General features: G+C 41.7%; 1 protein-coding gene across 1 annotated transcript in view; it reads right to left on the bottom strand.

The window, feature by feature from the left end:
• Positions 1-15,522, bottom strand: part of Lama1 (laminin subunit alpha 1) — an 85,476-nt gene that overhangs the window by 64,326 nt on the left and 5,628 nt on the right. Inside the window, exons 5-14 of the mRNA XM_090353541.1 lie at positions 15,241-15,330; positions 13,874-13,991; positions 12,244-12,422; positions 11,446-11,551; positions 10,122-10,282; positions 8,149-8,289; positions 6,366-6,536; positions 5,068-5,169; positions 4,059-4,270; positions 2,939-3,050 (exon numbers count right to left, since the gene is read on the bottom strand). Of these exons, the coding sequence (XP_090209667.1) occupies positions 2,939-3,050; positions 4,059-4,270; positions 5,068-5,169; positions 6,366-6,536; positions 8,149-8,289; positions 10,122-10,282; positions 11,446-11,551; positions 12,244-12,422; positions 13,874-13,991; positions 15,241-15,330 (1,392 nt within the window). The remainder of the gene's footprint in view (positions 1-2,938; positions 3,051-4,058; positions 4,271-5,067; positions 5,170-6,365; positions 6,537-8,148; positions 8,290-10,121; positions 10,283-11,445; positions 11,552-12,243; positions 12,423-13,873; positions 13,992-15,240; positions 15,331-15,522) is intronic.

Here is a 15,522-nt window from a genome sequence, read left to right as displayed (position 1 = left end):
GAGGTTTGTTTTCTGTGCACTCAACTCAGACAGACAATGTGGGTGTCCAAGGATGCCCCCCCCCACTTCCTTCTAGGAGCAGGCAACCAGTGCATTACTGTCAGACAACCTTGAGAAACAGTTACATAGCACTCAGTGTCTGTGGGATCACATCCAGGACCAGCTGCAAAGGGCTCCCCCACACAACAGGCAGACTTGCAAATGATTAATTTGGAACTCAACAAACACACTGCACTGAGGGAACAGGAGTAAGGGGTTGGATTTGTGTTTTGTTTTCCTTCAGAATTCAAAAGACTCTTCATGAGAATAATGTACAAATGCACTCTTTTGCACAGAACTGTATAAATCCTCAAAATACCTTCACCCAATCTGTGTCTTTTGGGGTCAAGGGACTTGTTTGCAGTGGGTACTCAGTGGGTTGGAAGTCAATGTGGCATCTTACAGAGCTGCAAAGAATTCTCTATCTCCTACCAAGAGCTGCTGGTTGTTGTTGTTATTGTTGTTGTTTTCCTCTTTGTGTGTGCACATAGCTAGTACTGGATCTTGAACTTAAGGCTTTTGCTCTGTCCCTTAACTTGGCTTGTTCTGCTCAGAACTAGCACTCTACCACTTGAGGCTTGGCTTTCTGCTGGTTAACTGGAGATGCAATTTCTTTCACAGGCTGGCTTTGAACCTTGTTCCTAGAATTTCAGCTTTCTGAATGGCTATGGTTACAGGTGTGAACCAGCAGGGGCCAGTTACTCTCTTATTCTTTAGGTCAGCTTCTGATTAGCAGTGTGATGGAGGATCGATTTCTGACGAGCACAGCACTCGTGAACTTGCAGTCACCCCTCCACATCCACAGATGACTAACCACAGGCAACCTTGGAACAAATGTACTCGGGGGGGGGGGGGGGGGGAAATCTCTGTAACTGAATACATACAGCCTTTTTTGTTCCCCCTTCCCTGGCCATCCCTGCCTTAAAAATTCAGTGTAAAAAACATTCACAAAGCATTTAGCTTGTGTTAGATCTTTGATACAACTTAGAAATGATTTACAGTGCAGCAGAAGGGTGGATGCAAGAGGGCATGCTAAGGATCACGATGTGAGAAGGTGACTTTGTAAATGCATGGAGGCTGCATGTAACTACTGCACCAGGATGTAAATGCCTTGAACGTCCATGGAACTGAGCATCCTCACACAGCCCTGAAATCAGTCTGTCACTGATACCCAGACAGAGACTATATCAAGCTGCTGGTACTTGCCTGACCCATAGCCCTGTACATCTGCAGGTTTCCCGGGAAGCCTGGAGGGAAGAAAAGAAGCTGCACACACTTCCCCTCCTGGTCCAACTATCCTGGCTTCCATTTCAGGGTTCCGTTTCCTGTTCTATTCCAGTACAAGGCTGGTCTTAGGACCATTTATCCAATTGGCATTTATGTACTTGGTGCTTAGGCTAGAATAGAAATTGTTGGGCTTAAAAAAAAATACATGTTTGAAACCTAAGACCAGGTAGCTGTTTTCAAAACACAAAACAACCCTACCTGCAAAATGTTCAAAATGTGAACACTTATTTGAATATCTACTTCAAGAAACATAGGGCCAACTTTGCAAACTTTGAAATTTATGATTGATATTCATAAAAAGAAATTGTAGGTGAAGTTTTCTCACTTTGTAAAAATGATTGTCAAATACACACTTTAGCCAAGCCAAACTGATGTAGTTACATTTGGGAAATGGCAGTTTGAATTAAACATATATTTATTGGGAATTCCCCCCCCCCAAAAAAAACCTGATTGCCAAGAAACCACAGCCAATGCTAATGTCCATAATCCCGCCAATCACAAATGTGTGCCTACAACAGCAGCAGCTTTAATGTGCCCCCTTACAAGCTATATGGCCAGGTTCCAGATTCCCATTAACCCTCAGCCTCCTTGTCTTTGGAAGAAATGATATCTGAAGGCCTGATTTTTGGTTTGGTAGGTAAAATACAGAAATAACATAAAATACTTCCAAATAAAAGCTGGACACTAATATCTCGCACCTGTAATGCTAGCTACTCAGGAAGCGGAGACCTGAAGATCACAGTTTAAAGCCAACTCAGGCAGATAATACAAGGAATACTTCTTTCCAGTTAAGCAATAAAAAGCCAGAAGTAGAGCTCTAGCCTTCAGTGAAAAATGTGAGGACAGCACTCAGATCCTGAGTTCAAGCCCCAGAACTGACACAAAAGCAAAAAAAAAAAACAAAAACAAAAGTCCTTCCTGCAAATCAAATAGCATGTTCTAGGTCAGAAGAGTTATATTAATACTTATATCCAAATAAGTTGAACACTTTTATTGATAACCTGCAAGTGAGTGTGTGACAGTCCCTCAGTATCTGTGGGAAGATTGGTTCCAGATGTCAAAAGTCCTTAAATATAAGTTCCTTATACAAAATGGTTTTGTATTTGTATAAAACTATATACCTATCTAGAGTTTATATAAGTTTACACATTTAAAGAAATTGCTAGAGGGCTCATAATACCTAATACAATATAAATACCATATAAATAGTTGCCAGGCAACAATACCTAGTAAACTATGACATTGAAAAAAATATCTGAACATGTTTAGTCCTGATGTAATATTTCCTTTTCTTAAAACAAAAAAGACCCACAATTGGTTCTGTCCATGGATACAGAACCTGTGGTGCATATGTGAGGTGGAGCCCCTGACAGTGAAATAACCAGGAGCCAAAAAAAAAATTCTCACAGTTGGCCCAGCTCTTTAAAGCCATCCTTGTCTTGTGCTGATGAACAAACATATATATGACACCCAATTCGCCCACGATTCCATTAAATCCATACCACACATTGGTTCCTCTAACATGCATCATTATGTCCACTTCAGTGCATTGTTTTTTCTCCCCCTTACGGAAGAACAAAAGGAAGGTGAGTGGCAGGGAGGGAAGCAGTACCTCACAGGAGGTCCCCGTGTAGCCTTGGGGACATTCACAATGCTCCACATCAGTGGCTACCTTCAGGTCTATAGCATTAGGGCTTGCTGTATCCAAAGAGACAGAATTCAACCTGCAAACACACGGGGTAGGGGTAGCCAGCATATGACTTGAATACTTACAAATAACATCTCACACCCCAGTGAACATAGGCTTCTAAAGATCTAATTCAAACAAAATGTCACGCGACTTTTGTAAGGACCTAAAGATTTTCCCAACAATATACTCTGGGAGCCATGATTATTCTGGGAAGAACTTTAACGCTGCTTACAAAGAAATGCTATGGCCCCTAGACAGCTGTGGGAATGGTGTGCTGAGGCCTTCTAAATCATCCATTCATCATTTTACCATGATCCTTAAATGAGGTACACTAGGTTTGCTTTTCCTTCATCTAACTTTTATGCTTGGCCAGGAATTGGGAGAAATTGACTTCTTCATGGTAATATGACCAAGATGGAACACATTAACCTAAATTATTATTATGCAAAACAAATACTATTAGTATCAGAAGAGGTAGAGAGATGGGGAAAGGAAGAGGGAGAGCCAGGGACAGGACAGAGAGATAAAGTGAAAGAACACGGTCCAGGCAGTTGTTCACTCATTAAGTATTTCCAGAAAATACCATGAAGGTTTTGGGGGGTTTTGATTATCTTTAAGTAGTTGTACAAAGGAGTTTTGACTCAATGTATCATTTTATAAGAACAATGCATCTTGATCAATGTCACCCTTTCCATCATTCTCCCTGTCACTCCTAGCCCCACCTCTCCCCTCAGGTTATTCAGCTCCATGCTCATGTATTATACTTACCCTTCCTCTCTCCATTTTTCTGCCCCTAAAATCTAGTCTGTCGCCTACTAAATACATTTCTTATGAATACCTATCATACTTTTAATAAAACTGCAGGTATAAAACTAATACAGTTAGTTCCTTTCACTGTCATATATATATATATATGTATATATGTGTGTGTATATATATGTGTGTGTGTGTGTGTGTGTGTGTGTGTGTGTGTGTGTGTGTGTGTGTGTGATAAGATTTTAGTCCCTGTGCCATTAACGTCACTTCCCTCTCTGGTACTTGCCTGTAAAGAGCCATTTTTGCAGAATTGTAGTTGGCTCTAATCAAGAGATGGGTCACATTGGCAAGGACGGTCATGAGCTGGTCACGATCGATTGCTTTTCTGTTGTTCAAGTCTCGGAAGTTCTCAGGCACTAGTCTAACCACGTTGAAATACTCTTCATAGGGTTGCAGTGAAAGGCCATCAGCCTGCGTAGTAAGTGTGAGTCCATTTCCCTAGCATTTAAAGACAAGAGGAAAGATATATGTACTTGAATGTAATGACCCCCTCCCCCCCAAAAAAACCCCAGATGCTATATCCAGGCCATGTGGTTTTCCATCCCTGCCTAAATTCTTGCAAGCAAACATGCAACTGTGTAGGATGCCTGTTCCAGAATTATCAGACAAAAGATGCCTCATAATATGTCTCTCTGATGGAGTCCAGTGATTAAGTCTAACTACTGAGCTTTGCTGGGTTTCATTAAAGAAATGAGGCTATCATTTGCTCATCATTTTCATCAGTGCACCCATTTTACCTCCCTAATCTTTAACGAAAGCACAGAAATAGATGACCCTATGAACTGTACAATATCCAATTTTTCAAGAAACTGACTATAACATCCATGACTTGCCAGCTGGGCACCAGTAGCTCATGCCTGTAATCCTACCTACTCAGGAGGATCTCAATCTGAGGATGGTAGTTTGAAGCCAGCCTGGGCTGAAATGTCTGTGAGACTTTTATCTCCAATAGACTACTCAGAAAAAGCCAGAAGTGGCTGTGTGTCTCAAGTAGTAGAGCTCTAGCACTGGCAACAAAAAGGCTTCTCAAGGACAGTACAGAGGCCCTGAGTCCAAATCCCAGGAGGGAGGGTGGAGTGATTTGCCTTTCTCAGATTCCATGTGTTCAGGCTGGCCCTATTGAATGGCTACCAGGGTAGTCTTGTTGGGACTTCTTTGTCTCACCACTTTCAGCCATCAAACCACCAACCCATTGACTCCTAAGTTTAACCGTCAGAGCAATGCAAATCAGTCACCTTAATGATGATGTCAGCCTGAGATATGAGGTCATCATCTACTGCATCCATTGGAATGTCATAGGACACAGTATATTTCAGGAAGCCCCCATAGGCAGTCAGCTGAAAGGGAACCAAAAGGGACAACAGTCAACTATGTCTTCTAATGGTTGCTAGGATGCTAGCACCTCAAAACCCCTAGCCATCCAAGCATTCTGCATACAGCAAAGTAACGTACATTAAAGCAATGAAAGCACATGAGACAGATATTTTATAAGATATTGTTGAGATATATTCCTTCTTAGAAACCCTAGAACAAATGACTATCAACCTTTGCTAATCGTGTAACAGGTATTTATTCTATGTAAATGATTTATGGGGTGGGAAGTGTGATCCATGATTACACTCTCAACATTTTGTTTTCATTGCTAGATGTGTCACAAACCAATACGTTAGAGTTGCTATGCATATATATTTTTAAAAAAGCACTGAGGGGCCGGGAGTTTGGCCTAGTGGTAGAGTGCTTGCCTAGCATGCACAAAGACTCAGGTTTGATTCCTCAGTACCACATACACAGAAAAAAAAAAAAGCCAGAAGTGGTGCTGTGGCTTAAGTGGTAGAGCGCTAGCCTTGAGGAAAGCCCCAAAGACAGTGCTTAGGCCCTGAGTTCACTCCTCATGACTGGCAAACAAACAAAAAAAGGCACTGAAAGTATTTTTTCCTAATTAGATGACCCTCAATATGAAATGGATTTTCTTCCTGGTGGATGTATCATAAAAATACAACATTCAGGGCTGGGAGCGTGACCTAGTGGTCTCCAGAGGAGTTGCCAAGCCCTGGGTTCTACTACTTGGTACCACATACACAGAAAAGGCCAGAAGTGGTGCTGCAGCTGAAGTGGTAGAGCCCTAGCTTTGAGAAAGCCCAAGGACAATGCCCAGGCCCTGAGTTCAAGCACTAGGACTGGACAAAAAAAAAATACAATGTTTAGAACATTTTTCACAATTACAATTTTATATACACTTTCCTTCCTTCCTTCCTTCCTTCCTTCCTTCCTTCCTTCCTTCCTTCCTTCCTTCCTTCCTCTTGTTCTTTTCTTCCTTCCTTTCCTTCCTTATTTCCTCCTCCCTCCCTTCCTCTCTCCCTCTTTTTACTTCTTCCCTCCCTCTCTCCTCCCTCCCTCTCTTCCTTCTTTTTTGTGTTGATATCAGGGTTTTAACCCAGGACTAGTACTAGGCATAATTCTTTAGCAATTTTGCTCAAGTGGGCACTCTACCTCTCAAGTCACCTGCTTTGTGTGTGTGTGCAGATACACGTACCTTATTTCCAAGGTAGGCCTCAGGGGCTGACCAATAATACTTTGGAGCCAGTCTTAAGACTGCCGTGTTATTGATGCTTATTTGTTGGCGTCCGTCCAGTTCATCCTGCTGAGGCTGGATCTTATGTGGACTGATCAAATCCGTGATCAACCACCCTGACATATTGCTCACCTTAAAACAAGCGCCAAAACACCAAGCATTTTAGATGATGCAATAAGTATCAGCTTAGATTTCATCCACTCCTGCATAAATATCATCATGATAGGAGACAGATCCAGAACGCACAGCTAGTGGTGAAGTTAACAGTTGTTAACTTCCTCTTGTCAAAGAATCAAGAAAATCTGGGCTGGGAAGTCACACAGCCATATAAATTCAGCCTGGAAGGAAGGAGGCTATAAAGATCATACATACTAGATTAAAACTATAGCGAGGAATTTACCACAGGTTGATTACCCCAATCTGAAAATCCCAAATGAAAATAATCCAAATTCCAAAAGCTTCAGTCACACGTGTAAAATTTCACACCTGGGCCGGGAGCTTGGCCTAGTGGTAGAGTGCTTGCCTAGCATGCATGAAGACCTGGGTTCAATTCCTCGGTACCACATACATAGAAAAAAGCCAAAAGTGGTGGACTGGCAAAAAAAAAAAAAAATCCACACCTGATCCCATGTGTTGGTCAGAATCACAATGCAAGCACTAAAAATACTGCATAAAGTTACCTTCATATGAACTCAGGAGGCTGAGATCTGAAGATTGTGGTTCAATAACAACCCAGGACCCCCAAAAAATCCATAAGGTCTTTTATCTCCAATTAACCAGGAAAAAAAAAAAAAAAAAACCTGAGAACGGAATTACGGCTCAGGTGGCAGGGCACCAACCTTGAGTAAAAAATGCTAAGAGATTGTGCCTAGGCCCTGATTTCAAGTCCCAGGACTAGCACAGCAACAAACTTTTTTTATCTTCAAGCTCAGCATGTAAGGTTTAGGTAAAACAAATGAATTTCATATTTAGACTTGGGTCACTTCCCTAAGATATCTCTATGTTTGTATGCAAAAATTACAAATCTCAAAAAGTCCCAAATCTATAATCCTTCTTATTCCTAGCAGCTTAGGCAAGAGACATTCAATCTAGAAATGGCAGTGAATAAAACTCCCTCTTCTTCATTCCGTCCTGTATTTCCCCCTCAAATGTTGAAAAATGTATAACCATTGCCCCCCACCCCAGGTGGGGAGGAGCACAAGAGAACCAAGTGGGTAAACCCGGTATCAGACAGCACCTCCCTAATCTCCAGCCATCACAGACTCCCTTGTCACCACTTGGCAGTCCTTGAACTCATCCCCCGCCCCCAGGCTTCCTACCCAACCCTAAAAAAAGAAAAGAAAGAAAAGTCTATCTGCCTACACAAACCCCATGCCACCTACTCTTATTTCCCACTCTTGTCACTTAAGTGTTTCACTGCACCCACCCCAGCTTCTCAAGAGCTGGGTCCTGGTATCTCTTCTGGCCTGAGACCAACACAGGCAATTTGGAGAGATGACTCCTCCCACACTTCCCATAAAACAAATGGAAATGAGATGCATTCTACAATACCACATCACCTGGTCTCAATAAGAGCGTGTATGTGGATATGAACTGACCACTTAGAAAATGTGCCGATACTTTCTCAACATGGTCATTGACCCATGCTAGTGTTGCTCAGATTGGGTGAGAGAGAATGGTACACAGCCTCCATAGCTCATATGAGATGGCATGCTTATTAACCCCTCATGCCCAAGGCGCTTACCTGACCAAAGGGCCAAGAAAGACTGTCGCAGACATCAGAGACACCAAAGCAGAAGCACTCGGTGCAGCCCTGGGGGTCTCCTTCCTTCAAGTTATAGAATCCTGGCTTACACCGATCACAATTTTTCCCCTCAACGTTTTCCTGCAAGTTAAAATAAAAGTGAGCTGGTGAACCCAATATGTCCTAACAGAGAAAAGAGAAAGACATTCGAATGATAGGGACAGGGCCTTTGGCAATCCACAGAAACAGGAAAATTAAAAACCACTCACACTGACCCAGTAATTCCACCCTTGGGCATTTATCCAATACAGCAGAAACAAAGTTATAGTAAAGCAACCAGCACAACCATGTTCACTGCAGCAAGATTCATTATAACCAAGGTATGGAATCAGCCCAGATACCCCTCAAAGGACATATGGATCAAGAAAATGTGATATATATATATATATAGCAGAATTTTATTCATGTATTAGACTGAATGATACTATACCATTTGTAGGGAAGTGGAATTACTTGGAAACAATTATACTAAGTAAAGTAAACCAGACCCACAGAAACAAAGGTTATATGGTCTACATGGAATGTACCTATAATTCTAGAACTAAACACATTGAGAAGTATGTAAATGGTTTCAAATGAATTAACTGGAGCATAATAGATTCTGTGGAGTTTAAATAATATAATTTGCTTGAAAAACCAGGTCAAAGCCCAACAGAAACAGCATCAGAAACCGGTTACATGCAACGGATACAGGTTGGGATGAAGTAGTAGATGAATGAAGGAGGGCAGGGAGGCAAATGCAGTCAAGAATTCATTGTATACCACACAAAATTAAGAAAAGGGAAGGAGTGGGTCAAAGTGGGGTGAGAAGGATGAAGAGGGGACACTGATCAGGATGCATTGTGTTCATAAGCTGCTTTATTATTTGGCACCTCCTCTGCACAACTACTTAAAGATAATAAAAAAAAAGTTAACTTATAAAATACAAAAACAAAAGGATACATCAAGTCTCTTGACGTTAATATTTCCAAAACAAACATGTTTGAAGTAACTACTGTTTGATTTTGCAGCCACAGAGTTGCAAAATCTTAAACTGCTTCGTCATTGCACTTAATGCTTTTGTTGTTGTTTTGTTTTACATCTTTCATCTTTTTCTGGTTATATAAACTGTGGTGCGTATTGGAGGGTAGGATGTTGAAACAAGATCTTTTACGTAAATTAGGTTAGCCTCAAACTCTCTATCCTTATTCCTTAGCCTTTCTCCCTGGTGCTGAAATTACAGACTCATACCACCAGGCACAAATAAACATCTTAAAATCCAAAGTGGAGGCTAGATACTTAATTTATCCTGCTCATAAATCCCCAAGATTATTTCTGGTAATGTATAAATATGCCTGAGACTGTGCTTCCATGGGAAAAAGCATATAACATACAAGAGGAAATTCTAGGAATTCAGGGAAACCATTATCAAAACCACAAGGCCAATGAAACCCATCAAGAATATCACATGAATACATTACTTATGACTATACAATTCTGTGTGTGTGTGTGTGTGTGTGTGTGTGTGTGTGTGTGTGTGTTTAAGAGACCCAAGACAACATTTCTGTACTTAATTAGTGTTCCTAGGAATTTCATATGTACCTGGTTTGCCTCCAAACACAAAACTGGAAAAGAATGCCTTAGAAGAATTAAGCCAAGGCAGAAAAATGTGGTATGCAGTGTTGGGTTTTTTTTTTATCTGGAGAAATGCCTAGGGACTATATGTCGATTACCCAGAAGTAGAACAAAAAAGAAAACCAGCTGCCCACCTGAGTCTAAGGATGTCTACTATGGGCCAGCTTGCCATGACATGTCAGGCTTGAGTCTGCTTAAACCTTATTGCTTTACATAAGCATCAATCATCAGAGCCAGTGGAACACGTTTCCTTCTTTGGAGAAGCAGAGAAGGAGTAGAGAGGCCTCCTCCATACTTACCTTACACAGACAGGGCTCTGTGCACGGGTCATCATTCGCACTGCCAGCCAGACTGCACTCACAGCGAACACAGAAGGGATAACCCTGGTAGCCAAACTGGCAGCGATCACATTTCTCTCCTGCATAGCCTTCCTTACAAGGACACTGGCCTGGCCAGTTCCCTAGCGGAGGGAAAACAAGGGTGAAGACCCAGTATAAAGGTAAAGAGGTTTAAAGTCAGTAACTGCAAACTTTTTCTAGAAAAGCTTTCAGAGAGTACATTGTAGGCCACGGTCTCAATTTGCCCATTTTTCACTCTAACCCAGACAGAGACCATACATATGCAAATGGCCCTCAAAACAATTCCCAGCAAGCAGTAGGTGGATTTGACCCATAGACAATAATTTGGCCATTCTTGGTTTAAAGAAAGAAAACAGATGAATCCCAGAAATGCTGGTGACTCTAGAAAATTATGGCAACTGGCCAAACACCTGTGGCTTACTCTCAGGAGGCTGAGATCTGGAAGATCTCAGTCTAGAAGGATCTTCCTTTTAGGAAAGAAAAGAAGGAAAGAAGGGAAGAGGGAAGGAGGGAAGGAAGGCAGGAAGGCAGGCAGGCAGGCAGGCAGGCAGGAAGGAAGGAAGGAAGGAAGGAAAAGCAAGACAGATTCAAAGTATTATATGGTAATTGCCATACGATAGAACAATCCTCCTAAGTAAATAGCCAAGAAAAATGAAGATACACATTCACCAAAACAACTTGTATATGAATGTCTATGGTATTCATAGTAGTCAAAAGCATATGGCTTAAACCAAGTCTTATTTCATCAGATATTGCCCAAATGCTGTTTCCCCATCATTATAGTTGCCTCCACACCCCACTTCCCTTTCCCATGTTTGCTTCAATCCCTCAGCATCACTCTACTTGGCTTTATACTACTCAAGTCCTCATTTGTTTAGGGTTGCCTGTGGTCAAAGATTCTGATCACCTTCTTCAAACACACACACACACACACACACACACACACACACACACACACACACACTTTCAGGATTCAGAACACTCCTTGACATAGGGTAGGATTAGGTTATTTTTTAAAAAAAACTCAATACAGACTCATGAGATTGGAGGCATGACTCAGGTGGTAGAGGTCCAGCCGATGAGGAAATGCATCAAATACTGAATTTGAGTCCTACTCTTGGGTTATACGCCCCCCTCCCCCCAAAAAAAACTATGAGAATCAGTCCAAATTACAACACAGTGATGATAGTTCTGCCAGGTACAAATCTTACACAAAGACACCCCAAAGCACTCACTGCAAGCTCAGCGCCGAGCTACTGCTTACCACTGTGCACGACAGAATGGAGGTCGTCCTTGATGCAGATGGAGCTGAGGGACCCCACAGGGTCACAGTCACAAGGACGGCATGGATCGTCTTCATAAGGTGATATCTGGAAGACAAACAGGGACCCTGCATTCCCCTACTACATGTACAAAGCCACTGACACCTATTTGTTGACCCTAGGGTGTGACACTTGCTAGGGAAGTGCTCTCCCATTTGAGTCATGCTCCCCTCCCAGCCCTCTGTGCTTTCTAGACTGGCTTGATAGAGTCTCCCATTTTTTTCCTGGGGTGGGCCTCAAACCAAGATCCTCCATCTTCCTCTTGCCACGTAGCTGGGATTATAGCTGTGGATCACTCCACCCAACCTGACACAGACATCTTTTTGATGGTCACCACAGTATCATTATCCAAGTATCACCTTTTCTGCTATCACTGTTTTCTAGCCTGTCACTCTGCTATGTCTATAAACAGGCCATCCCAAGGACCCATGAAACAATTCCATACATGCCAACTGAGGACTGACTGAACACATCTAGTGGGAAGATACGGCTGAATCTTCCCATTTATGGGCAGTTACCAGAGATCACACAGGGAACAAGGGGTTGCTGGATTCAAGCTGAGTAACCACACATGCACAGTCTACTTTGAACCAGAAAATAGAACAGCACAAGAAACAGAAATCTAAAACACACTACTAGCATTCCAAGAGTGAACGAAGGAAAGGAGTCTTCCCTCTCGAGCCTGCCACGTGACCAGCTCTCCCTTGGCTTGGAAGACAGTGGGGCTAAGCCGCACTCACTTTTTGTGGTCGGTAATAGCCGTCAATGCAGGTTTCACAATTGATGCCGGTGGTGTTCTGCTGGCAGTCGATGCAAACACCTCCTCCTTCAAACTTTCCAGCAGTGTTCAAACTCTTTTTCTGCTTTGCAACATCCTCGTCATAGTAGCAGTCTTTGGCTTTGTTGTGACAATTACATTCTAGAAAAAAAAAAATTACCATCTTATTTTTAATGCCCATGGCATGTCCTCTATTAAGCACTCTCTGACTTCCCAAAGTCAGTGTCTAGGACTATAGTTTAAGATTTGAAAAAGGCAAAAGGGCCAGGAGCATGGCCTAGTGATAGAGTGCTTGCCTAGCATGTATGAAGCCCTGGGTTCTATTCCTTAGAACTATATACACAGGAAAAGCCAGAGCGGTGCTGTGGCTCAAGTGATAGAGTACTAGCTTTGAGAAAGCCCAAGGACAGCACCCAGGCCCTGAGTTCGAGTAAAAGACTGGCCAAAAAAAAAAAAAAAAAAGCAATTGGATAGGGAAGGGGGAAAACAAGATGGGGGGGGTGGGGGAGACGGTAATGGGGACCAAGACATGTGAAAGGGTATCAATGCACGTGAATTAATGCACCTTCTATCTGGCAAATAACATGTAACCCTTTTATTAATTACAATAAAAAAATAAAATAAAATAAAAGTAAAAAATGTAGCTCATTGATACAAGACTTGCTGAGCATACACAAAGGCTTGGATTCAATTCTAAGCTTTTGCAAAAATAATTAACAATAGTGATTATAATAATAAATGCGCACCCCACTTGATCAAGCCATCCATTTTGTGCAGTTATAGTTTGCAAAAGGGCCAGTACAAGCTAAGGAATGACAGGCACAGGATTAATTACTAGACCACGTTTGCCTGGTATATGATACCAGCAGTTGAAATCAGCGTGAGTGACAGAGAGTGGTTCAGGCCACATAGGGAGACTTTGTCTCAAAAAATAATCCATAGAGAGCCTGGCATATGGCCCTGTGATAGAGTGCTTGCCTAGCATGCATGAAGACCCAGGTTTGATTACTCGAAACCACATTCATAGAAAAGCCAGAAGTGGTACTGTAGCTCAAGTGGTAGAGTGCTGGCCTTAAGGAAAGCCCAAGGACAGTGCTCAGGCCCTAAGTTCAACCCCCAGGACCGGCAAAAAGAATAAAAATAAAAATAATACATAGATCTAGGGTCTGGCTTAGTGATAGGATGCATGCTTAGCATACACAAGGTCTCAGGTTCCATCCCAGCACCAGAATCAACAACAACCACTGACTGCAGAAGGACTATACCACTATATGCTCTATATCCGTAAAGTTTTAGGAAGAATATTGTGAAGAGGACAGAGATGTAATAGAACCGTTTACAGAGACTTTCGCATGTTGTTAAACTGTTGACACCTCAGCAGTAAATGCCATTCAAAAAAGAATATATAAGTATTTTCTTAGACAACACAACAAATGCATAAAGATACATCTATCCCTCAGTAATCTGAACTTCGGAAAGGTACACTGCTGCTCTGAGTACTACTTGAAGAAAAGAGTCAACTCTGCTATTACAAAAGTTGAGATGCCATAAGCTTAACCGGAAAGCATTCTTCTTGTAGTACGTGAGCTCACCTTCACAGGTGTTGCCAGAAGAAATGGTGCCAGGCCTCCAGGGCTGCTGATGGTACCCAGGACAGCACTGGTCACAGCTCTCCCCACACGTGTTATGCTCACATTGGCACTGCAGTTGCTGAAGAGAAAAAGGGAAAAAGTTGCATCTGGATCTGAAAGATCTGTGTATCTGCATTGCATCCTGGACGGCCCTTGAGGAAATGTCTCTTGATTCACACACTCAAACATGGGGCAAGAATTCACAGTGAGGGGGCCGGGAGTTTGGCCTAGTGGTTAAAGTGTTTGCCTAGCATGCATGAAGACCCGGGTTCGATTCCTCGGTACCACATACATAGAAAAAAGCCGGAAGTGGTGCTGAGGCTCAAGTGGTAGAGCTCTAGCCTTGAGAAAGTCCAAGGACAGTGCTCAGGCCCTGAGCTCAAGCCCAGGACTGGCAAAAAAAAAAAAAAAAAGAATTCACAGTGAGGGGTATACACCCAAACCAAACAACTAGAAACTTATCAACACACCTAGCCCCATAACCAACAGAAGTGAGTGTAAACACAAGTAAAATGGGAGATAACAAGTACAAATATTAGTAAAATGCTACCTCAACTTCAAGGGTTTTGGCAGCTTTTATTAATAAAATAGTTTTATGACTCGTGCAAAATGTTAACATTTTCTTCATAATTTTCTGATGTTCCTCACTGTGTTTTTCAGCATACAAATAGAATGATCCAGACTGGGAGTATAGACAGTTCACTGATAGAGGACAAGACTGGCCCAGCATGCATGAGGCCCTAGGTTCCATCTAAAGCACAGCAAGAGGAAATGAATCAACAGAAGACTTCTATTCAAGACGCACGACATTGAAAAAGAAATTGAGAGGAAAACAGGCAGATAACCTTCATGAAAGTATTCGAAAGAAAAATTGACATTATTTAATACTCTTCTAGACCAGTTTAAACTATTTTATCATCATTCAGTACAACAAAAATGGAAGGAAGAAAATAAAGAGAGGAGAAAAGAACCTTCTTTTAAAAATGAAAACATAAGTAATGGCAATATGTGGTTTTCTGCTTGACTCCTTTAAGAGAAAGAAATTTGAAAATCCAGAAGATCACTCAACTATAACCTTAAGATGGGAAATTTTTGTCACCAAAAAATTATGGTAAGGGTTTGATTGGAAATACATCTCCTAATGAAGCAAAAGGATGAGACTGCTTAAACAAGTGAAATCAGGTAAGTTATTGGAAATATCTCTTTGAAATTTTTTTAAATGATTTTACCCCTTTCACTATTTTACCAAATGAAGGAAGAGTAATGAAAATGATTTAATCACAACCAACAGCTGAAGTTCCAGAAAACTGTAAGACACTAGAACTTACCTTTGCAGTTTCATCCCAGGGGCAGCTGCTCGCGTGACCATGGCAAATACACATCCCTCCAACAGATATGTCTTTTATTGAGTAGTAATACTGAAGACAAATGAAAACAAAAGGTTGGCAAACCTCGAAATATTACAAGTATTATTGGTCATCTAAAATATAACTACCTGCACCTTGTAAAATGCTATTTCATGCACAAAATATCATTGTGCTCAACTGGACTCACTCATGCTCAAACTAGCTCACCCAAAGAATCCAAAAGAGGCTAAAAAAAACTTTCCT

The sequence above is a fragment of the Megascapheus bottae genome, chromosome 19, assembly GCF_031878675.1.
Source record: "Megascapheus bottae isolate mThoBot1 chromosome 19, mThoBot2.hap1, whole genome shotgun sequence".
Taxonomy (NCBI): domain Eukaryota; kingdom Metazoa; phylum Chordata; class Mammalia; order Rodentia; family Geomyidae; genus Megascapheus; species Megascapheus bottae.
Note: the sequence above shows the minus strand (reverse complement) of the source record. Positions and strands in the feature narration are given on the sequence as shown.